A 25,309-nucleotide genomic window follows, 5' to 3' on the forward strand; every position below is an offset into this window, starting at 1 on the left:
ACCCCACTGGCTCTGTAGTTCCCCATGTTAACCTTATGAGTATTCATATTTAAAGGGAATTAAAGAATTTAGTCAGCTGTTTCAACTAAAAGGTAGGTGCTATGATATGCAAAAGCATTAAACGTTATAAGATTTACCAACAGGGTGCAGCACTATATTTTTTTGCTATGAAAAAAACTAATTTGAACTAAGCAGCAACAAAAAATTGTGGTACGCAATGAGAGCTAACTGTCAAAGTAGGATTGTTTACAGTTATGTTTATGTTTTAATTTCATGAATAATTTGTGATATTTTGGAAATTTTCGATAATTTATTTTTCTCAATTGTTTAGGTGAAGTGGTTGAACATTATTGCTATGGTAGATGTGTAATACTATAGAATACTGTAAATTTAAAGAAGTAAATTTTATCAAAATGTCTCCTGCCTCATTATAAACGCAAAGCTTGAGTATAATTGCAATAAGCATTTTATACTTATACGCCAACCCCGTATGAAGGACGGGTACTCAGCTAGTACTTCTCATAATTTTTACTGTTATTGGCTCTTCTTAATGATGCTGTCACTGTCACCTCTGGAAACTACCCTGCATATCTTGCCCCCAACTATGCAGGGGACCTCTCTTTCCAACATTTAGGTTTAGGGATACAACCCTTAAAAGAAATAGGTAGTAGTGATGTGTCGAAACCAAATCTCAAATCTCAAAACCATCAAAACTTGGGAAAAGTTTCGGTTTCGAGATTCGATCTCCAAGTTTCAAGATTCAAAAGTTTTGAAATTGAAGATTTTGGTAGTTTTATTTTTGAAACTGCTTACATTTTTTTGTGCCATTGTTATTGTTTTAACACTGTTTCCAAACAAGCTGATAGCAACAGAGCAAACATCACCATTAAGAGTAATGAAACAAGTAAATAAACTGAACTTAAAAGGTATCTTAAATACTATAACTGGTACAATTCAGTTTCACATCAATATTTACTAAACACAAAGAAATATTGACCACTAAATGTTCTAATTAATATAATATTCATGTTTATGTTGGTGTTAGAAGTTTAATTTTTTTGTTGTTGTTGTTGTTGTTTATGAAAAATTATGTTGTATTGGGTTTTAAGATTATCAGTCACATTCACATATTTATGTTATGTCACGGGCAGGAGTCAATCTCTTTCAGTTTTGATTGCATACTTAACATTTTATAATTAGCCTATGTGTATTTTTTGTAACCTTGACCTTTGTAAACCTTTGTAAACAGCTAAGTAAAAAAGTTTCGCGTTTAGGTTTTGAGATTCGAGATTCGGGATTCAATTTTTAAAGTTTCGGTTTCGATTTTGAGATTAGAAATTTCTGGTTTTGACCATCACTAATAGGTAGTAAAGGGTTAAGTTATGTATCCGGGGAAAAGTTATAAAAGTGTGGTTTTTGTATAACTTTGCCCCTTATTATATTGACTCCGTCATTTCTGTCATTACTCAGTTTTACCATTACTAGTTAATTATATAGATAATCTTGGAGCTTTATTTTGTTAATCTACCTGTAATTAAATAAAGTAAAAATATAAATCTGTTGACTTTACCTGATGTGGGTTGTTGACACAATATGCCAGCAAATGTGTCTGCAGGGAGACCAAAAGATCATACAAGTGGTTTGATCCAGTACAAGGCAGGCTCCAGTGAGTGTCTGTTTCACTTTTCAATTCCTTCTCAACTACATTCAATACCTCCAACTGTAAAACAATTAATTGCTATTCAAAAACTCAGGATCCTTACAATATGTTTTCTAATTTTGAAAACTAAACACTAAACATAGGTTTTGCAATGACTTTTGACATTGACTTTTAACTAATAAACTAGACCAGCGCTTCCCAAATGGTGGTACGCATACCACTGGTGGTACGCAGGGACGTCTAGGGTGGTATGGATTCAAGTATACCTAAGTATAAGTAGCTTCTACCGATATAAATTAGGGATGGTCAAGTCTCGAAATTTCGGGAAATTTTCAATCTCGTTACATGAGACGAGATTACTTTTTGGCCGAGATTTTTATCAAGACGAGAATAAAAATAAAAAAAAATAAATAAAAAAATTAAAAACGCCTGCAGAAAGTCAATGCAATACCCGCAATACAGGAGCGTGTTGTAGTTGCGTTTCCTTTTCGAAAGCCTTCTTATTTAATTAATTCTTTTAATGTAAATATTACTTTAATTCTTTTAATGTAAATATTACTTTCATTATTTTAATAATATTACTTTAATAACATTTGAGAAGTTTTGTTAAGTGTAAGCAGTGTGAGGAATGTTTTATTACTATAAAAAAAGTCGAAACAAGTAACTATTTTATAAAAATTAATATTGCTTTTATTTTATGATTTATTTTATTTTAGGATAAGTTGAACTCTATCCTAACTGATATCACCATGTTTCCTAATCGTAGGCATTTTTAATAAGTTAGGCGTGATTAATAAAAAAATGTTATGCTGATGTTATTTAATGAAAGATTGTAAATATTCTTGCCTATTATCATTATTTTAGTATTTAAACAGTCATCTAACAATGTTACAAAATCAGGTACAAATTTCGAACGTGCATTTCCCGTTGTGTATGAGAAGAGAAATCCCGTCTCGATCTCGTCTCGAAATTTTATGAGAAATAAAAAATCTCGTCTCGTCTCGTCTCGAACTAAAAATCCAATCTCGTCCATCCCTACCAAATACAGTAAAATTATTCTTTTGTATTATACAAATTTGTTTTTTAGCGAATTTCCCATATAGGGAATAAGCTATTACCGTCGGTCTCATAGACCTGGACCCGGGACCGATTTATTTTTTCGTTTTGAGGTCCCCATAGGCCAAAAACACCATCCGTTTGAATTCATATATATACATATATGTGTGTGGGTGGTGTTTGTGTGTCCGTTACCACGATAACTCGAGCAAAAATGATCCGATTTTGACAAAATTTTGTATAAACGTGTAAACCTACATTTATTTAAATGAGTTCGCAAACCAGCATGATCGGACTATGGGAACAGGGGTTTATGGACGGTTTTATGGGGTAAAAATGGGGTTTTCCCATTTTTCACCCTAAAACATATAATTTTTCAATTTATTTCCAAACAATTATGTAGAGCTTAACCCTAAATGGGTATCGCACGTAAATTTGACGTAGTGCGAATTATTTTTAGCGTCTAACCCCCCCACCCCCTCAACCGATAATATCCTCCTTCCGGCAATCGCTCTCAGCAGTCATTTGCATTGCGATGGCTGCCTTGGTTGGGTCTTAGTGTGTTTCTTTATGCACTTGCTAGTCAGTTTCTTGGAACGCATACGTCAAACTTACGTGTCAATACCCTTTGTGTATAGTAAAATGGCCGGCTTGTGTATGGTAAAACGGCCGGCAGTACGTCAAATTTACGTATTGATACCCTTAGTGTCACTGTATGACGATACCTTTCTAGGGTTATTAAGAAAAGAAATAATTTTGTGTGTTGAAGTGTTATTGTATGCTTAACTGTCAAGAAAAGAAATCACATTTTCAGCAGCCATTTGGGATATGACTGTACACTCCCCACGCCATCCCTCATGTCTCAACGTTCCTCCCTCCCTCTTTCACACCCTCGCTCAATCTCTCTCTGTTTTGATGTTTTGAGGTTATTTACGTCGTTTAGGCACTGGTGATATCAGTGTCAAATAATTTACTGATAAGTGAGTTTGGACTTTAGTTTTACGTTTTACTTATCAAATTTGGAGTCAATACTAGTTTTAATAATTCTGGAAACCAATGTTATTGCTTTATTTTTAATTATACTATCTATCATTGGTTTGCGTTAGCCTACATGTTTAATTGTTTAAAATAAACATACGGTACTTGACGTAATTTTATTTTTTATAAACACCACCTTATTTAGTATTTGAGGTAGTGGTACTCCAAAAATTAAAAAAATATAAAGTTGTATGCACAGAAAAAGTCTGGGAACCCCTGAACTAGACAATTATTTTCTAGCTAAATGTTTTTTTTTTATATATATCATAGTTCAGTGAGTCGCTCAGAAAGTGTGCTACAGACTAATATTATAAGTCCTCGCTTAATTTGTGTATAGTTATTTTTGTTTTCTGATAGCTGATATGACATTAAAGATTATATAGCTTACAATAAGTGGTTTTCCTTTCAATTTTGGACAAAAAGTATGCATATTTGAAAGAAATCAGTAATTTGCCTCCGCTCAATCTGTTGGTGGCTTAATTCAATTACGTTACTTTTCATTCTATAACTGGCTACAACATAATTGAGGATAGGATGTCTCGTTCTATATAGTCAAAGACGTAACTGGACCAAGCTTCTTACCACAGACTGATACAGGTTATCCAGCAGAGTGTTCATGAGTGTCTCTGTCATTCCGAGGTCTTGTTCCGAGTTGTCTTCACTCTCAGCTGACTTTTTGTAGCCGAGAAGAGCCGACAACTGTGAATGCTCCTCTAGGCTTGACACAATGATGCCCAGCAACATTCTCTGTAAGATAACGTAAGATTCAATGTTTTAAATCTACTGGTTGCGATCACCTTCACATTGTCTATTAAATAGCTCTGTATCAGCGTCACATTTCAGTGCTGACTAGTTAAAGTAATATCGTTTTAGGTGAAAGTTTCTCTCTAATGGCACTGAAGTGGTTCTATTTGATAGAAACATATTATGTAATGTCATATAATGTGTTACTATCAAACAATTTTACTATACACAAATTTACTATATAAATTTACAAATTTGCTATACATAAAATTTTCAAAGAAATATCAAACAAATACTAAACAATTTTATAAAAAACTAAATGTTCTAAAAAAGTCAGCTCTTGACTGTTGAGTTACACAGACTGTCAAGTTACCGGGTGTCGAGTTAGTGAGGTTGTACTGTACCACCTAACACGATTCTGGTTACAATAGACGTCACCTACCAACATCCTACATCATAAGCCTTCCACTGGATTTCTTGTATCCCTAGCAAAAATTCATCCTTGAAAAAAATCACTGCCAGTTCAAGAGTTAAATCTACCTCCAGATCAATGAAACAGCTATGGGTACAAGAATCACCCCGTCCTATGCTAACCTTTACATAGGCCGGTAAGAGAAACAATTCCATGAAAAGGTACCAGAGAAACCGTTGTGCTGGTTCTTTTACATAGATAACATTTTTCTTGTTTGGACCTTTGGTCAGAAGAAGAGTTGAAAAAATTCAACCAGACATTCACCAAAGCTTTCACAAGCTATGGATACCCTACAACCTAGTCACCAGCGAAATACAAGTCTCACTCACCCTGTCAGAACCTCAACTCACTAAATCTAATCCGGTAGTCTGGCTGGCAACCGATTACCACCATGGCCTACAGTCTCAAAAAATAAATTGAAAGAAGGATACAAATTTCTTCAAGCTTCCACCCACACAAGAGATCTACTTCTAATCGCCAGCAGTCACAGTTTTCAAACAAATAAATAACCTTAAGTCTGGCCAAACCTAAAATTAGATATCCCCAATCAAGTTTAAGGTTTACATTAATTGGTCTCTTCCTTGGCTATACAGAAATACATAATTTACATCACGGGACTTACCTGACCTTTTGAGAGATTGCTACCCTGGGGCAGCATAGCTTGTAGTAAAGTGAGACGCTCATGTAGTGGAGGCAGGAGCAAGGGAGCTCCTACAGCTAAACATTCCGTCACAACAGCCTCCACACTAGCAGGTGTCAATACATCTACAAGTCTGTAACCAGCAGTAACTAATGAGTGAAGTGCTCATTTGGAAGCATAGTACTGTTAAAAGTACATCACATTTACTGTGATTCTATCTAGGACTATAGTTTTTTTAATTATAGTTAATTAATTATAGTTTTTCTTTCTTTGTCGATGTCTTAGTCTACTAGAATACACAGTCCAAGGAGATAATGAGTGAAGACGTTTGTTGAACGAATGTGATGAGAGTTTTGTTACTGGCTAAGATCAGCTTATTGTTGGCCAGAACCATTTATTTAAAATCTTACCAAAAGTCCTCATCAGTTAAGGGTGATCAGTTAAAATCTTAATGACCAAGGACCAAAGGTCAGTTCTAATACATCAAAACCAATAATCTCAAGATTATTTTTTTTGTACAGCTGTTATACCTCTAAGAGTACTAACCTGAACAGCAGATGGCGCAGCGCTGTAGCCTGATCTCCCAGCACTGAGGCGGACGGTGTAGCACCGGTGGTGGCCAGCGACAGGTGAGCACACAGTAGTTTCAGACACAGCCGTACAAACTGTTCATGCTCCCTGGTATAAAACAGCATCAGTTAGGATGAGACATAATTTCATTTCCTATCAAAATTCAGGTCTAAAAATCTAAAATTATCAACCATAAAGGAGTAAGAATATAGAAAGAACGAATAGGTTTCATAGAAGTAAAATAAGTAACTGGGTTCAAAAAAGAACTGTAGGTATTAGTTTGCTTAAAACTCAAACCACTGCAATTACAAACAAGGTAGAATAATTGTCCACACATTTTTAAGACAGAACAGAGCACAAACGGTATCTTGCTATCCAGAGGCTAAGGATTCCTTAATATATTTACATTTGAATAATCTAAAAAATACAGAATTTAACAAAGGAAATTAAAAATATCCATGGTAAAATAAGCAGATGCTTGAACTATCAGAGGTCAAACAACATAGTTCAAGGTAATAAGTGGTATTGCTGATTAACACATGGCTTGTATGCACTGCATAGGCTATGTGTTTTATACATTTACGCATAGGGCAGTTTAATACTATTTACCTGTTAGAAGGGAAGGGAGCCGGTGGTTCAGCCTGAAAGCTTTCACAGTATTTTTCCAAGAAAGATCTCATTAGAGAGAAAGAGGCCTCTTGGAGATCAACACAGAAAGGGCGGTGCCATGTGATAACAGATCTGTTGAAATATACAAAATTATAGTAAAGTACCGAATGGACCACACATGGACCATTCTATGGGCACATAGCCCTTGGTTAAAATGGCCCACTAAAATATCCCTTAAATAACTAGAAGAAGGGAAGGGGTTATTAGTTATGTTATGGAGTTCAGACATCTTGTCTGGAAAAATACAATAAGTCCTGGGTGTGTAAAGTGTATAAGTCCTGGGGCTTAACTTGTATAGATAGATACACAAAAAAAGTCAAACAAAATCCCATTGATATCTCGGTCCTAGTGTAGGTCTTGAAAGTAGATTTATTAGAAATGTCCGTTGGAATTCAAAACTAATCTCATTCAATTGAACACTGTGAGCCCCTGGATTTTAGTTTTTTCACATAACTAAAACTTAAAACACTTTATAAAAAATCTACATGGGTTTTTTCCAAAAGTAAAAATAATTTTTATTCTCGTAGACTACACCTTACATAAGCAAGTTTCTTAATAAAAGTAACTTAATTTATGAAATTTAAAGAAAAATTTGGGACAAATTTACTCTCTAGATTTTTGGAAGGTAGTAACATTTAATTCGGGATCTTCAAAGGAAAAATTTGTTCTAACCTTTGGTGATTTAGTCACGTAGCGAGTGACGATGACCGTCTCCGCGATCACAGGAGTTGTCGCCGGTATGGCGGGTGACGATGATTATGTATCCGTGGCCATGAGAGATCTTCATGAATTCACTGTTATTGGGAGAGATGTTAACAATGTTGCTGCGAATGCAAGGGCATATAAATATGGCGCAGCGATTGTAGGAGTTTCACGATGGCGTCGTGATCACAGGTTATTTTAACAATGGCATTATGATTGGGGTTATGTTATTGATGGTACCGTGATCACGGAAGATATTTACGATGGTGCCAGGATCCCTGAGACATGCCTATGATGGTGTTGCGATCGTAGAAGATATTATCAATGGCGCTGTGATCACAGAACATTTTAATGATGGTACTATGATTATACCATTTTAACAATGGTGCAGCAACTACGGCTGTCATAACTTCCAAGTCCTTTTAATTCCAAAAAAATTTGTTAGTTGTGTTCTACAGCCTATGAGGGGTTTTATCCTCACGGTCTAGGTATTTCTTGACAACTTTTTCTGTAATGAAATAGGCAGGTTTAAAAATTTTAATGTTTTACAATTACCTTTGTTGCACAAATTGTATAAAGACAGGACATAAACAAAGTTTAACGTAAATTGTACAACTAGCTGTTGCAATCTTGTATCCTTGATAAGTTTGTGTCTGGAAAACCATTAGATCCTATATACACATTTATCACCCACCTGTCAGTAGGCAGTGAGGTCCATACAACTGAGTGGCTGGTGCCAGCAGAGATCTGATGTATCTTCACACCCTCCAGTCCAAGCACTCGCCTGGGCCTCACTACAGGACTGGTAGAGTGGCCTTGACCACACTGACCCATGGCGTTGTTGCCCCATGCAAACACCTGCAGCATACAGGACCATTAATTTAGCTCTGGAAATTTGTTCTGACACTTTGAAAACATCAAGATAGACCATAAACTGTTACGACTGAGTTACTAAATGTGATAAATCATGGGTTTTTTACCTATGGCCCAGAAATTTAGGCCTAATCAATTCCAGGAAGAGTCCAGATTCATCAAGACTGAAGAAAGCTCAAATGTTTAGATGAAAATTTAAGGTCGTGTTAATTTTTATGATATAATTGAAACGAGAGGTCGTCCAGTGGTCGAAACTCGACCAAAAATATGTAAAACTTACTCACTTCTCTAAATTCACCCCACACTGTAAATAAAACATGTGATTGGAGTTTCTTCCATTTGTTTTGATTTTCTGTTTATATTTCGTTGTTATTTCGTCACCAGCATGGCAACGCATAAGATCCATGTTATTTTTTTCAAAATTTTAAACTCATTTTTTGTGCTTATCTTTGAGCCTATTTAAATTTATAAAAGGATTCTGCACACCTACAGGAAAATAGCTTTCTAACGGTATGCGTAGATTTACCCCACGATGCACACGAGCTGAGAAAAAAGGTTTTAAACAAACATGCTTGCCTATTAATATATAGAAGATGTATTGATTTAATGATATGATGAATAATGTGTTTTTTCTCTAAATCCATGGAATTAAATTGGTAAATTGAATCCTAAAGGTCAAACTGTTTAACTGCCAGCAAAGAATATCATGTTGAAGTTCTAGCAACTTTCAGTGAGCATATAAGAAAGCAACCAGGATTGTGGAAGAAATACTCATGGATTCTTCATCAGGACAATTCCCCAGCCCACATTGCACTGATAGATAAGTCATTTTTGGCCAAACATGGGATCCCCGTGTTGGTAAATCCACCATATTCACAAGACGTAGCTCCCTACCACTTAATTATGTTACCGACATTTTAGGAAACATTGAGAAAAATGGTTCAACATTCAAGGTCTTTATTTGTCAAATTGAATGGAAGAATAATGATGTTGTATGTTGTTATCTTTATGAGTTATCTAATGTTTTATCGGTTTACAAAATAAATGTTTTTAACTACAACAATTCATAATTATGCTTCTCTTCTGAAACAACACAACCAGATGCGTAATAAAGGCCAATGACCTAAATATCATGATTGTGCAATGTTATTTTGATGTAAAAATCCAAATCATGGCATTAATTTGAATAAATTTTTAGTTAGCCTAATTTAAATGATATTTTTGATGGTTCAAAGTTTCTAGTTTCTACATAGAAAAAGAGAATCTGAAGTCAAAAAGAACAAAGAATTCCCGAAATACAACTTTGTATCATTGTCCTGCTATTAGATTCCTTGGCCAAGCCAGCCCTCTAATCAAGGTTGCACCCTCCCCTCCCCCCTAGCCATCTCCACTCGCTGAGGCCCATTGCCCAACACCTCCCACCCTTCTAACTATTGTTTTGCCTTTCTAGTATTTCTATTCTGACTTTTTCTTTGAACATTAAATTACGCTAGTAATAAATCATAAATCATGGTAAATCAAGTCGTAAAGGAATAAAAAGGATAAAACTGAGCTAAACTACTGACTCAATGAGTTCTTAGAAGTACTTGACCTGCCTGTAACAATTATTGTCGTAATAAAATATTAATGGTTTTGGGACTGCTAATTGGGTGATTTATTGCACCATTACCCTAGTAATAAATTATGAAAATCCTAAACAAATATCTGATAAACCTTTTTTTGTGCTCCAAACCAACGACAGTGAATTGAAAGTAATAATTGTTATAGTCTGTACCGAACCGAAATTGTACTGAGTAAAATACTGTACCGAACCGACGACGGTGATTAGGCTAGAACCGTGTACCGACTTTATCGGTGCACTGCAGTCCCCTAAATCTAATAGTAATTCAAATCAAATTATAAACATAATAATAACAACATAAAATACAGTAAAATTAAAAATTATATAGTCTTAGTGCATGATTTAGGTGGTGTAGGGAGAGAAAGTGAAAAGAGCTACACCAAAATTCCTGTTTTTTAAAACAATACATCGTGTTATTTCAATCTTTTACTCACTTCACAGTCATGGGTGAGTGCCAGACAATGAGAGTCACCCGTAGAGATGTCTACAATCCTCAGCCCTGCCAAGTCATCTATCAGGCGTGGTGTCATAGACGTGGCATCAGGGCCTCCACTGCCCAGACAAGCACTACTGCCCCAGGCCAGCACCTACCCAACATGTTCAATTACCAACATTAATCAGAGACAGTTAGTTAAGTCTGTCTTGTAACTGAATGGATGAGAGATTGTATCAGTAACTATCGCATCTTTTAAGTAACATCAATTTAGCAGAGGATCAAAAACTAAGAGAAAATATAGTGTTGACACTAGCAGACACTATGAGTAGCTCGTTGAACTAAGTTGGATTTTTAAAAGTAAAAAACACACGTTTGGTTATTTGGGATTATTGGAACATTTGGTCCCAATAATCGGATGTCTATCGGATGATATAAAGTCAATATTAAAACTCACCTGACCATTAGACGTGAGGGCCAGACTGAACTGACTGCCAGCCGCCACCTTCCGTACATACACTCCCTGTAGGGCCTCTATGACCTTGGGCCTATGCTGCCTGACAGTATCACCGTGGCCAAGCTTCCCCTGGTCCCCGGATCCGAAAGACCACACAGTCCGGCCGTCAGATGACAGTGCCAAAGTGTGGGCTGCTCCACAAGATGCAGACCCTACACCATTGATGTCTCGCACCAATGTAGGAACATTACGACCATTGCCGTCACCGTGACCTGTTGTTAACCCAAATAACCATTATTAGTTTTCTAGTCAATACAGTAGGCCCTCTTTTTACCGACCCTCATAGTTTAATAACCTAAAAGGTCGGGTAAAATGTGAAAATATGTAAAAATGTCAAATACAGTAGGAATAAATATGAATGAAATACTGCATCAATACTTCAACAATGCTTAGTTTTGATATTTCCAATTGTTTATTTCTGAAACTCACTGTAGGAAGGTGGCACTTTTAAAAAAAGAGAAAAATGTAAACGTATGAGACTTGCCAAACCTTACCTGTATTACAAAAGTTCAAATGTAAAAGAGACAATACACAGTTAAATTGACAAATAATCAATCAAATTACAGTAATGTACTTTTTCTAAACTATGATCACTGTAAGAAGTATAAAACTAGACTGGGAACTGTAACTGGAAGTACATGAGACTCAAACACAATTTGTAGCACAATTGAGTGTGACATGATAACAGAAAAACTAGTTAAGCACCTGTTTTGTAAACAACTACACAATACTATGAGTTATTTAACTCAAGACCAGTGTCACCAGTGATTTTTCTAGAAGAGAGGTTATCCCTAGTTCACCTATAGGTTAGGTCTCTGACGGCCTATAGCTAGTCCCCTTACCAGGTTACTAGCCCTACTCACAAATATTTGTAGAGCTTATTTACAGGGTGTTTTTAAAAGAATACCGGGATTTCAAACGGTCGTTGCCCAAACGATTTAAACGTCATTTGAAGGGAAAAGAATTAAGGTTTTTTCTCATTCTTTCATACAATTCGGAATGATTAATAAAATTCAGATTTTCATAAATCTTATATGAGCGTAAAACTGACAAAGTCCTTACTCTTAGGGCAATCGGGGGGTTTATCTGATGTCTTAAAACTGAATCTTTTTTGGCACAAATCTCTATCTTGTATAGATGACATCATAAAGTGACCAATTTAGGTTTGTTAAACTGAAGACTTTGTCGGGCAATCAATTTTTTTGGGGCTTCTGGTGAAGAATTATCGGATTTCTTTGACTATGTCATCGCTTGTTTAGCCTGCCAGGCGAATGTCTTTTTCAAAACACTTCGGTGCCACGAAACTCATTAAACCAGCTTCAAGAGTCTTTATCATCAAGTAGATGAGTTTAATTAACAATGGATATAAACTCTGTGAACTACAGATTAAAATCTGTGCCTTCTGTTGTGCCGTAAACGTCGTTCTGAAAACTGGCGTCAGGTGTATGAGTCACAATAGCGGCCTATCACCCTGCACCTATTTTATGCATGCCACGGTAAAAGTTCCCTCCCTTGCTACATGGGAGAAAAAACTTAGTTACTTTAGCTTCAATTTGACATAAAAAACGTTTACTTACCTTGAATAGTATCCAAGCAATTACCATTTAAAATCCCTGCATTCTTTTGTAAACACCCTGTAGAATCTTAACCCCCCTAGAATTTGTATTGTTACTTGTTACATACTATCAAGTGTCGAATAATTGTATGTGTTGGACAATCAAGTGTGGGATTATGCCTACTGAGTGTGTTTGAATATGAAGTGTCAGAGGTTTATTCACCTAGTCGGCCGTGGTCCCCCTCGCCCCACGTGTACAGTTCACCCTCACTAGTGACTGCAGCACTGTGTCTGTAGCCTGCACTGATGTGTGTGATCACTTTGCTGCTGAATGGAAGTGCGTCTATCAACTTGGGCTGCTTCTGTGTTGTACTCATCCCATGGCCCAGCTTACCATAGTCACCTGCACAAGTTAACAAGTAGCCTATACAATTCTAACTGAAGTAACAAACAAAGTAACTATTGGTAATATAAATCACAACTTGAAAATGCAGATGTATATCACATTTTGCAAAATAATCTTACAGTATAACTTTACAATGGAATATAGGAGTAGTTTGCTACTAAAGATATATTCAGTAATAGTACATTTTTTCCTGATACATTTTTTTGAATCACTAAAATTAATTTTTCCTTGCAATTTTACCACAATACTATTACCATTATGCATAGGAATAACGAACAGAAATTCTAACGATAAGCGATATTTGTTAGTTTTTTCAGCTAACTTCTATCATATTCGTTAGTTAAAAAGTACTGGAAATAACTTCCACTCAGTTAGATTCTAGGTAACTAATAGATAATTTATTCGTTAGTTTTGGAGTTTTAAATCGTTAGATTTTTGGTCAGGCGGAAGTACCTAAAAAAAATGAGTTTTTTTTGTGCGATCGGTGAGGGTTGTGTGCGGCCGTGAGCGTCAGCACCCTTGTTGACAAACAACGCGGGGGGTGGGGAAAGGGAAAGTCCAGTTGCTTTGGAATTTGGTATGCATTTTGACCATTGGGGGTGGGGGGCAGCGGCAGCCACTAACAACACCGATGGGTGGGTAGGGGGAATGATTGTTTGGTGATTTGTCATCTCAAATCATTGTCTTTTGTCTTCAGTTGATGTTCATTCTCTAGTGTGAGAAGAATTTTTTTTCTGTGGTAGTAACCTTAACCTGTAAAACTCAACTCCCGATTAACCGGGATAAAGTAGGGTTGAGGGTTCCTGGATGCGTAAAATCATGGTTAATAAAAAAAAATACTCTCGAGTGTGTATTAATAGTTATTAATAGTGTAGTAATAGGTTTAATAAGTTATTAAGGTAATGTAACAATGTTTAATTATTAATAGTAACACAATTGGTTACCAAGATGTGTCATTATTTCAGTTCATATGAAATCCTTTAAAACAACTCCAAAACAAACAGCAAACTTATCTGAAAACTAACTTTATTTTCCATCAGTTAGTTTTTTTAACTAACTAGTAACTTCTATCAGGTACTTTTTTGACTAACTAACTAATAACTTCTATCAGTTACTTTTTACGGGACTAACTAATAACTTCTAACTAGTTAGAATAGGCTACTTGACTAACTTTCCCAACTATGCTATTATTATCATTTAAGTAATACTGTCAGTGACAGTGAAATATTCGGGGTAGCGGATTTTTATCCCCCTGGAATATTACCCCCTGGGCAAACGTGACGTCACAAACCAGGGGGTAAAATTCCGGCCGCGAACTTTTGAGTTTGGCGACATCAGCTCGATGGATTAAACGTGGAATCAAACATATATTTTCACGGTTGTGAATTTTATCAGAACACATCAAATTATAAAAACCTAGAGTGTACGGCCCAAGAGAGCAGCCGGTAGAGGGTACCGATTTTTACCCCCGGATTTTTACCCCTGGATTTTTACCCCCGGATTTTTACCCCCTGAATTTTACCCCCGGATGTTTACCCCCCGGATTTTTACCCCCGGAATTTTACCCCCTGGCCAGATATATAAATTAGTGAGATTGTATAATTATGTTCATTCTGTTTTAATTTAATAGTAAACATTTTATTATTAAGTAGCCGATCTTAATTTATTCGTAACATCAACTAATCGAACAGGTTTTTGATTTTAATTTTGAGATTCGAGTATCAGGATTCGATCTTTGAAGCTAACTGTTGATTAATATGACGTATAAACAAACATCAGAATGGTAATTGATTCGAAGATTTCTTTAACGATTTATTATACATCCGTGGTAAAATAATGTTTTTCGTTTGTATTGTAACAATAACAAAATATGCCTTTGTTTCATCACGAAGTAATGTTCACCTAATTATCATTTAAATGAGCTATTCAGTTTATTTTACATACTTATTAACCAACATAGTTGGCCCCAAACGCAAATCCCAAACATCAAAATTAAACAGAGAATTCTGTTTACTTAGTTGAGGTTACAAAATAAATAAATAAAGATAGGCTACTAAATAATAATGAAATGTTTACAATTAGGCCTACTTAAAAACAGAAATAAGAAAATCAATCATTCAATTTCTAAAATCGGCCAGGGGGTAAAATTCCGGGGGTAAAATTCCGGGGGGTGAAAATCCGGGGGTAAAAATCCGGCCCGTACATCTTCAGTTGTCTAAACGCTAGTTATATGGACAGGGGGTAAAATTCCGGTTTTTATCGCTAATCTAATTAATCACGCTCTGGCTATTTTCATTAGCCTTCCAAATTCGCGGGGGTAAAATTCCGGCCGCGAACAAACTTTTGGCCACTCAGGTTACTAGGTCATAGTGACGTCAGCTTTGCCCAGGGGGTAAAATTCCAGGGGGATAAAATTCCGGCGACCCAAATATTCTAATTTTTATGTGTAGTGTACAGTAGTGTGGATTGTGCCAGGATTAACCTATCCTATTCAACTACGCCTACTTTCCTAAAAAAATCTTTTAAATGAGAAAATAAATTTTGACTCACCATCCCCCCAACTGTACACGTTGCCATCCTCAGACAAAGCCAATGTGTGTCCGTCGCTGCCCTTGGACGATGAAAGCTTCTTCATCTTCTCGCTCACCTCTAGTTTCTTAGGTTTTGGCTGGTTGTTGGAGTCCCCCAGGCCCAGTCTGCCATAGCTGCCTTTGCCACACGCACTCACCTCTCCATTAGTGTGTATCACAAACGTACAGTATTGTCCTGCTTCCACCTGAAATTACATGGAGGATAACAACTATTTATTTTCTTGTTGTTAAATCATTTTGTTGTGTAAAACTAACTTTTGGCAAAATAACTGTTTGAATTTAAGTAAATAAATAAATACCTGTTGAACATTCTGGAAAGCCCTTGCCAGCTTGGGCACCAAGATCTTCTCCTGGTTCTTCTTGGCCAGTTGATGTGAAGTGTTGCTGCCCCAAACATACACTTCACACTTCTCCTGTGGCAAGGCAGACTCTGAGTTGCACACTTCACCTTCACAATGTGTGTAGTCGCAGGCCAGCCTCACCAGCTGCAACAACATCATCCTTGTATAGACTGCAAGAGTGTAGACAACTGATAATCACATACAAACAGGGGCGAATATAAGCCCCCCCCCCCCTCTAAATAATGCATATGAAGAAAAAATAGGTACCATAATATGAATTATTTATCATGAATCATGCGCGAAGTCATCGCCGTGGCAGACAGTGATAGTTTGTGCGAGTTCGGGTTGATTCAGACCGACTTGAGCTCCCGCCCGCCGCCCGGCTATTTTTGCTTGCAGCATTGACCGCTAGAGACCAGCATATCTACCGGCCACAGGGGAGGGGAGTAATGAAGAGTTCAGTCAGTTCAGTGGTCTAGCCATTTTTATTGTTTGTTATTGAATGAATGAATGAATTAAAGCTTTATTCCAACAAAGTATTTACATAATTTGTACACAAATATTTAAAGGAAAAAAAACATAAATGAATTTAAAAGAAAAGAATAAAATTAACATTTGCATTAGCGTACATGTTTATAAGGAATAAGCCGACATGGGCAGCGAGCCTGTGCGTCGACTGTAGTTGCGTCCAAACATAACCGTATTTACATCTGTATACATCTTTTTTGTATATTTACCGTCTTGTGAATAACAGTATAAGCGTAAATATAATATGTTTTAAGTGTTATAAGACATATCCTTTATTTACTTTCCGTGAATAATAATAACGATAACACCAAATAACTTGGATAACACCCAGGATAATTTGACCATTCTAATTTACTTGTACCCTTGCTCTTGATTGAAATTTAAATATCCATAGAAAACCCCAGAACTAAACAAATATGACATTTTTACACAGAAAAATACACTACCTCGTCCATCAACATAAGTGCAGCCTTGTACAGTGGCATGGTGGAGCTCTGGGTTGACACAGTGGCAACATTGAGCTCTCTCTGTGCCCCGCTGGCAGTTATTGTCCTCATCTGACGAAGAATGGTGAGAAACTCTTGTGTTGCGATGTTGCCACCACTGTCTAAAGCCATCTCAACCCACTCAAGCAAGTAGCGGAGAGAGCCACGCTGTACTGCCAGTCCCAACAGTAGCTCTGACGCCAGTAGTTGACCTGTCAAACATCAGTGATGATAAAAAGAAACTCATATGTTGCAATTTAAAATGAATTATTCTGTTTTACACATAAAACGTATTTCATTGAAAATTATTTTTTTATCTTAATTTTTAATATTGAAAGGGCAAAGTAAGAGTACAAAATTAACTACAGATCATGTGGACTAATTTACGGATTGTTTTATTGTCAAGAGAGTATCTAATAGGGATTGGATACAGAGTCATATGTCTTCCTATCACATCTTTATTAATCTTCCTTGCATTATGAAAGTCATCTCATATTACTCTTGTATTCATGTCCTGTCACAAAACTAATTTGCAACAGTTTCTGAACCAAACAAGTAGAAATTCTGTCATAATATCCTACACTCAATATTATTCACTGGGACACAGTCATGCAACTAAGGCATAAGTTAATCTCAGCCTTTATTTTAAGACCTGTAGCTCCATACACACCATATTTTATGTTTTACGTTTTGCTTTTTTCCCTGCTTTGTTAATTTTACATATTTTCTCCTCTGCATGTTTTACGGTTTTATCTATTTATTTATTTTGCATGGTGTGCTCATTGGAGTTTTTGTTTGTGAGTGAAGAGGAAATGCATCTCTTTTTTGTTATTTTTAGTTTAGTTTTAGTGACTTTGCCTATTGTAAAAAACCGAACGGCTGAATGAATCTTGAATCACTTCAACAGTTTCATAGTTTTTAAGAACAAATATAAATACTGTTCGACCAACCGATGTATCTCTAGCTCACCTTTGACATCTGCTCCTGAGTTAGGCACAGCCATCTGTTTGAGAAAGCTCCCAACGTGGGTCAGTGTCTCTGCCCCCAGCCCAGAGATGTGGTTCTCGTTGGCGAGTGACAACGGAGGCAGACTTCGGACAACTGTGAGCGCACTTACTAGCATCTCACAGCATATATTTACTGAACCTGCAACAAATTAGGAGGAACACTAAATAACTTCTTAACCTCTTATTGGAACTGATTGGAGTATACGCGTATACAGTTATTTGGCCAGGTTATGTATTTAGGTCATCATTATGTCATACATATTATAAGAAAAGAGAGAGAGAAATGAATTTCATTGGTCACATATCAATGATAACATGAGCCTACATACCAGTGCCAGCAGTTGAGCCCCAGTTCTGTCTGAGAAGAGCAAAGATGAGCGACAGTCCTGAGCGTACAGCAATCTCCAGCAGAGCTTGAGATCCGCTCACAGATTGTTCTGTGATCAGCTGACTGTCCGATGTCTCTCCACGCATCTCACCCTCACTGCCTGAGTATCCTTGTGGTTTACCCTGTGAAGAAATTGAGCAATGACCATTACCATGAATTAGGCCAATAATCATTGGTTGCAGGTAATAAGACTATAGCCGTAACTGTGAGACTTTGAAAGTTAGCATATTGATGAGAGAAATCTAATCATTAGTTAATTTTTAACTGTCAATGAGTAAATTTGTGATTGTGAGAATATTTAATAAGGCTCACTATTTTTCTTATTGTCTGTTTTGTGTCAAGTGTTTTAATTACGTATGTATTTAAAAGTGTAACGTCATTGACTATACACAGAAAAATATAGTCTGTGTATAGTCAATGGTAACGTGCATTTGCCTGATGAATTCCTGAAAATGAAAATGTGATTTCTAATAGTCTGTTTTGTGAAAAGTTTATTAACTATGTGTATTTGCTTAATGAATTCCTGATAATAGCCATTTCTGATCTTTATAGCATCTGATATAAATTACAACTTTTTTTCTGAATCAAAGTTTTTGCCTTAATGTTTGTGGTATCAAATAAAACCAATCACACAGAGCAAATTATTTCCAAATATGAAATTATTTCAAGCAAGAAAATTACCCTTGAATAGTTCAAAACAATCTTGTTTTTCTGTGTCTGCTTCTCAAAAGGCAATGGATGAATGAGCCCATTACAATCTATAACAAACAGCCTCGCAAAATTTAAACTGTGGGTATGCACACCAGTGAAGCGAAAATTATTCTAAACACTAGGACAATATTTACATAGTAATGTTATTAAACAGATTAGTACCTTGTCTTTAACATGATATTTTGCTTGAAAAGCATGTAAAATTCTCTGAAAAATCGTAAGTCTTTGCTTGAGGATTATGGAGTAGGTAGTTTTAGCCCTTGCAGACCTAGCAAGACGCAGTTGGGCCGCTAAGAGTGATGTCACATATTGTTCCAGCTCAGCATCGCTGTCATATGGAACTGCTGGAAATCCTACAGTTTCCACAGCACCACTGCTTGGTGTCGGCACAGGAATCAATTCCTAGAAAATATGTTTTAATTTTTTTTAAGTGGTAATATCAAAAGAAACTAGTTCCTTAATAATGTGATAACCTTTTTTACAGTTTCCAGTTAATAAGCGAATTATCTAATACCCCATCCTCAGCAAACCTGCCGACCAGTGTATACGCTGGGATGAAACTGCAGCAAAAATATTATTCTTTAAGCATTTTCAAGAAATGTGCCAGTAATTTTACATGTTTGAACATTAACATATTCAATTTTATTTGTTGTAGCAAATTAGCTATAGCCTGCAAAAAAAATTTAGGCCTACCTAGCATTTTTCAGTTGTGTATAGCAAAATGCTAAAAATGTTACCACAGCTTTTAAACCCTGCTGCCGACTATGCGAATTTACATTTGCTTGAATTGATTTTTATTAAAATATTTCCTTAAAAATATCAAGTTTAGAAACCTATTATTTAGGGGGGAAATAAGTTATATTGACATTTTCAATTATTATGACATCAATAATTTAAAAGAATATTAATTTCAAGTAGTATGAAAATGTTCTTAGGCCTACTTTTATTGCAATTAATCTATCAAACTTTGCCTAATCCTAACATAGACGTATGCATAACATAGCCTAAGTAGACTGAGTGTTATAAACAAATTAGTAGAACCAATTCTCTCTTATTATTAACAACAAATGCTTGCTATTATTAATGCTTACAAAGATCACAAAATAAATCCTCAAAAAATCCAAAAATCAAAATCCGAAATCCATATATAAATCCCAAAGTACCGAACCTTTGAGAAAACTACAAGTCACACCCCCATAAATCATAAATTTAAAATGTTTTTCATAACGAGAAACCTTGCGCAGATCTATTTATTATTCCATAAATTTCCCTTTAAGGTCATAATTCATTTCTAAAGCTAACATTCCATATAGGCCTATCTAATGTTAAAAATACCTCAGCTGTACTTATTTGTATGTTAATCTTTTAATTGATTACCTAGGCCTACCTTATTAAAATTGTGTGATTAGGTATTTGATTGTATTACTGTATTTTATTTTGTTTATTTCAGCTTAACTTAACCAATCAATAGTTTTATTAATACTTATGAAGTCAAACGGGATGAAGCCCGTGGTTAACAGTTAGTTTAAATAAATCCTTATTGGCACTCGGTCTGCTATAAGTTGGAACGTTACAGGATTTTAAAAAAAAATGTAGTAATTTGTCATTCAAACAAATGAAAATGCAGGACAAATGCTTTTTGGAACAAGTGTTTTACAGATGCATGGAATGGTTGATTCAATAGAGTTGATAATTCACCAGGATGAAATTAAAGTAACCATCGGATGAATCGACCAGCAAAAACCGGAATGAATCGTTTGTTTCTATTAAATAGTTCCCATCACTAAGATTATCTAAACTGCATAGGCTAACCTAGTTAACACGTTCAGTGTGGCATACAATCCAACAGGCGCTCGCCAATGGTGGCCCCCGGCGCGCCTCCGAATGAGCGAACGTGATTGGCATTCAAATATTTCATCTTGATGAGTAAAACAAAGAGCAGCGGTGATTGTGCTGAGTACATCCAGTGTCTTTGTAATGTGGCTCGAAGAGGGATAATCCCCAAAACACAAAAGCATTGCCAGACGGGATTTTTCAGGAAATTTTTGTACCAACCTACACCAAAATAAAGCTCGCTTTCTAAGCTATAAGGCTGGCAACGATTATAACTTTCCCCTGCAATGGCTGAGCTCATACTGAACTAATGTAGTAGGAGTGGCGCTACTACATCTGTAGATGTAGGTTTTTTTTTAAGAGGTTGGCGGCCTCTTTTAACCTTGCATTTGCCCGTCCACATAGGCTAAGCGCCCGTGCGTGGATCGTTTACAGCAAACCAAGGAGTGAGCCGGTACAGTACAAAGGTGAACTGTACTCATAAAAGTTATCGGCAGTGACCAGGATCCGAACCCACGACATCGCTGCCTTGGGCCCGAAGTCCGCGACACTACCGACTGAGCCACCGACTCACTAAAGTATTTTATTATTTTAAGTAGGCTACTAAAAGATTATTAATAAATATTTATTCAATGAGTTCCTCCATTGTATAAGGCGCTTTCCTATAAATATTTTTTAAATTTAGCTTTAAATGATTTATAATCTGATTCCTTTCATTCCTGCCTCCTTTACGGAGGCAGGCAATTTCCTTAGAATTGGTGATCAAGCTAAAGTTGGGTTATTTTTGAAGAATTCCAGTTTATAGGTTGAAGTTAAAATATCCTTTTTACGTCTTGTATTGTAACTATGTGGCATAACTGGCTCATATTTTATAATGTCTTGTTTTGCTCTCCGTTCCTTTTTCTGAGTTAATATTGTTTAAACAAAATTATATCTTCGTATAAATTCATATCAATAGGCTACTTCTTTCAGTTACAAAACTCTGTAATAAGTTAGTATTACAATAATAATTTGTAATCACTAAACCAATCCTACTAATATTATAGGCTAAGTGTGAAAGTTTGGATGTATGGATGGATGGATCAGTGGAGGCGATAAGAGCCCGCAGGCCCCCCGCAAGTTTGTTCGCCGGGCCCCCTCTCCCAACAATCTTTAAAAAAACATTATCACATGTATTACCCCCTAAACTTGCACTTTAGCTTGGCACGGCATTTTCCGAGGTAACAAGGCGTCATCATCGTCTTCGTGATCACGGCAAAATCGTGAATACTTCCCATAGTCATGGAAACATTATCATAGTCTACCGTGATTGCAAGCAAACCTAGGACATCATCAGATAACATCATCGTCTCCCGCGTTCACGGCCCAATCCCTAACTTAATATTTTACGCAACCCGTGGTGATGGGGAAATAATTTATTATGCAATTGCGGCAAAATCATAGATATATCTCTTGTGTACAAGTAGAAACTAATCTAATTTCTAATGATATATTTAAATTAGGCCTACTATGGAACTCTTGGTCACCCTCATCGCAATAATTTCCCTTCTTTTGAGAATCCATTCACAATTAAAACTGCTTTTATGTTTCCTAACTTTAGGTCCGATAATATCTGGTAGGCCTATCGATACTTTTGATTTGATACTGTATCGATACCAAATATCGGCTGCAAACCAGTAACGGAACGTCCCTACCAGGTAGACTTTCATATCGGTTGTCAAAAATAATCTACGGTAAGTTACCTGACCAAACTAACCAAACAATATATCGAATGAAATAATCGAACAAAAAATATGGATTGATAACTTATTTTCATTCGGTTGTTTTTGACAACAGATGAAAGTCTACCCTCCCTAATTTTACCTAGATACAAAGATTATTGATTAGTCTATACTTAAGCCTGGAACAACAAAATATAGGACTTACCTTGTTGGCAATTAGTCTATCAAACAGAGTTTGAACACCATCTCTAGATGCAATATTTTCACTTCTTTCACAAGCCCATAAACTGTTGAAATGTTCTTGCCACCTTGGTTTCATGCTTAAACAATTTAAATTGTTCATTGTATAGAAGCTTTTACACTGTTCAGTACACTACATAAAAATGTATTAAATACTATTTGAGTAGGCCTACAAGTTTTAAATATATTAACCAAAGTTAACCCTAAGGTTAGTTTGTACAGTAGGCCTATCTTTTCAAAGACAATTAATTAATTGTTTATCCTAAATCTATTTAGGGGATCACATGGATTTTACTGAGTAATGGATGATTTTATAAACATATTATATAGAGTATAATATAATAAACACTCTTTAAACGTTAAAGAGTTAAGACATAATAATTTGGTAAAAATAAAATACTTAGGCTTAAGTGCTGCTAAGAGCAAGAGCACTAGCACTTTAGCACTAGCAGACAAAGTTTAGAAGTCTCAATCTCAATCTCAAATCAATCTCGGATGTCCGTCCAGTCTCCAGTCCAGTCCTCTAGAGTCGTCTCTCCGACTCCGTCTGCTCCGTCACTCCCTCTCACCTCTCCCCTCCGATCTCAGTCTGTTCCGTTCCAGTTCCAGTTTTTTTTTTTTTTTTTCCTTTCTGATATAGGCCTATTATAATAAATAGCATCTATGGTAATAGTATAATAGTTAATAGTATCATAATAGTATACTTAGTTCCTGAATCTAAAAATAAGAAACAGAATTTTTATTATCATAGGAAAAAAATGTAAACATAACATTTTACAGACATAACTATGGCCATTGCATAATTAATTATGTTAACAATAGAGCAATGGGGGAATTGCGGCACCATCTTCTAATTGAAAGCTTCACATTTTTCGTCTAGTTCCCCGTAGCCTAAGCGAAACTGCTCGAATGATGGAAAGCTGGCTTTGGATCCTCAACCATCCGATAATTTGGGAGTATGGTTTTCTCCATTTTACAGCCAGGGCTTCGCTTGTTCTCCTCTGAAACGCTTCATATTCTTTGTGGGGGACTCCTTCCGTGGAACATATTAATGGTGTGAAGCTTCCTCTGATGTCTTCGGCTGCTTTGTCATATTGTGTTTCTGAACGGCATGGTTTCGAGATATTGTTCCCCATTCTTGGATGGCGTAAGAGGGAGCGTCAGCATTAACAATGCGATTATAAAAAAACACTACTCTCTCAGCCTCCCAAATACCATTAACTTTAAAATCAGCTTTTAAAGCAGTTTAAATCTTTAAGCTTTTAAATCTAAAAATAAGTGTTTCCCGGACGAGTGAAGTCGTTCCCGTGCGAGACGAAGTCGAGTACGGGATTACCTTACGAGTCCGGTACACACATTTTGGACGGGTTACGTACATCTATATATATAAAATCCAATGTATGTTTGTATGTTTGTATATTTGTATGTTTGTATATTTGTATGTTTGTCCTTTATGGACTCCAAAACCGCTCGACAGATTGTAACGAAACTTTCAGGCATTATTAAGCATTATTCAAGGATGGTTTGTGTGAAGTTTGGTGCAGATCCGTCAATAGGGCTCCGCCCAAGTGGCTCTGGAGTTTCCCATGTTAACCTTATGAGTACTCATATTTAAATGGAATTAAAGAATCTTAACAGCTGGTGCAACTAAACAATTTGATTCTGTGTGATGTTCAATAGCATTAAAAAGTTGATAGGTTTACCAACAGGGTGCAGCACTATATTTATTTTTAATTTATGAGAACAGCTAATTTGCAACCAAAAGGTGAGTGAGCGTAGCGAGCAAACTTCTACCTGGAGGCGATTTAGCGTAGCGAACGAGCTATCCTGAAGGCAAGTGAGCGCAGCGAACGAGCTCCAACCTAAAGGTGAGTGAGCGTAGCGAACGAACTTCAACCAGGACGTGATTGAGCTATGCGAACGAGCTCATCTAGAAAATGAGCGAGCATGTGACATAAAACTACAACAGGACAGGACGACGTCTGTCGGGCCAGCTATTATATATCTATGGTTACGTACGATAGTTTACGCCATACTGTACTACTAAATATGTATAAATCCTTATTACCATAGATAAAACATAGTTTATTTTTTATCTATGATATTACCACCAACTAAAAGGACTAAAAATCACTATACATAACCTCTTTTTGTTTATAACCACTCATTTGCCACCCAAATCCTTATATATAATACGTGAAGGTGATTTCTACGAAACACTACTCCTCCGTTAATAATGGGCGGATTTTTATAAACGGTGTGTCAAAATACAGTATTGTTTGTGTAGATGTCCCCTTTCACCAATTCCTTTAATAAAAGTCCTCGGGCTTTGCCCCACAGAGGCCATCAAATACCCAATGTATTTCTTATGGATAAAAGATTTTGTTTACTTAAACGGACGAATAATTTGTATTAATTACAGCTGTTCATAGTAAACACATGATACATACACACAAGAGCGTTTAGTTTTCAGTTTCGATAACTGGAGTGTAGTGATTGATTACATTA

General features: G+C 36.2%; 1 protein-coding gene across 1 annotated transcript in view; it reads right to left on the reverse strand.

Annotated features, from left to right (window-relative positions):
- LOC129002128 (probable E3 ubiquitin-protein ligase HERC1) overlaps positions 1-23,017 on the reverse strand; it is an 84,743-nt gene extending 61,726 nt beyond the window's left edge. The window contains exons 1-16 of the mRNA XM_054429719.1: positions 22,767-23,017; positions 19,170-19,409; positions 18,238-18,418; positions 17,871-18,047; positions 16,863-17,113; positions 15,847-16,032; positions 15,507-15,732; positions 12,774-12,953; positions 10,936-11,207; positions 10,480-10,632; positions 8,246-8,409; positions 6,790-6,921; positions 6,157-6,288; positions 5,593-5,743; positions 4,337-4,501; positions 1,571-1,720 (exon numbers count right to left, since the gene is read on the reverse strand). Coding sequence (XP_054285694.1) covers positions 1,571-1,720; positions 4,337-4,501; positions 5,593-5,743; positions 6,157-6,288; positions 6,790-6,921; positions 8,246-8,409; positions 10,480-10,632; positions 10,936-11,207; positions 12,774-12,953; positions 15,507-15,732; positions 15,847-16,032; positions 16,863-17,113; positions 17,871-18,047; positions 18,238-18,418; positions 19,170-19,409; positions 22,767-22,904 — 2,898 coding nt within the window. The 5' untranslated portion in view covers positions 22,905-23,017. The remainder of the gene's footprint in view (positions 1-1,570; positions 1,721-4,336; positions 4,502-5,592; positions 5,744-6,156; positions 6,289-6,789; positions 6,922-8,245; positions 8,410-10,479; positions 10,633-10,935; positions 11,208-12,773; positions 12,954-15,506; positions 15,733-15,846; positions 16,033-16,862; positions 17,114-17,870; positions 18,048-18,237; positions 18,419-19,169; positions 19,410-22,766) is intronic.
- Between the last annotated feature and the right edge of the window lie 2,292 nt (positions 23,018-25,309).

The sequence above is a fragment of the Macrosteles quadrilineatus genome, unplaced genomic scaffold (genome assembly GCF_028750875.1).
Source record: "Macrosteles quadrilineatus isolate MER2022 unplaced genomic scaffold, UCM_ALF_1.0 Scaffold_9__3_contigs__length_116548681, whole genome shotgun sequence".
NCBI lineage: Eukaryota > Metazoa > Arthropoda > Insecta > Hemiptera > Cicadellidae > Macrosteles > Macrosteles quadrilineatus.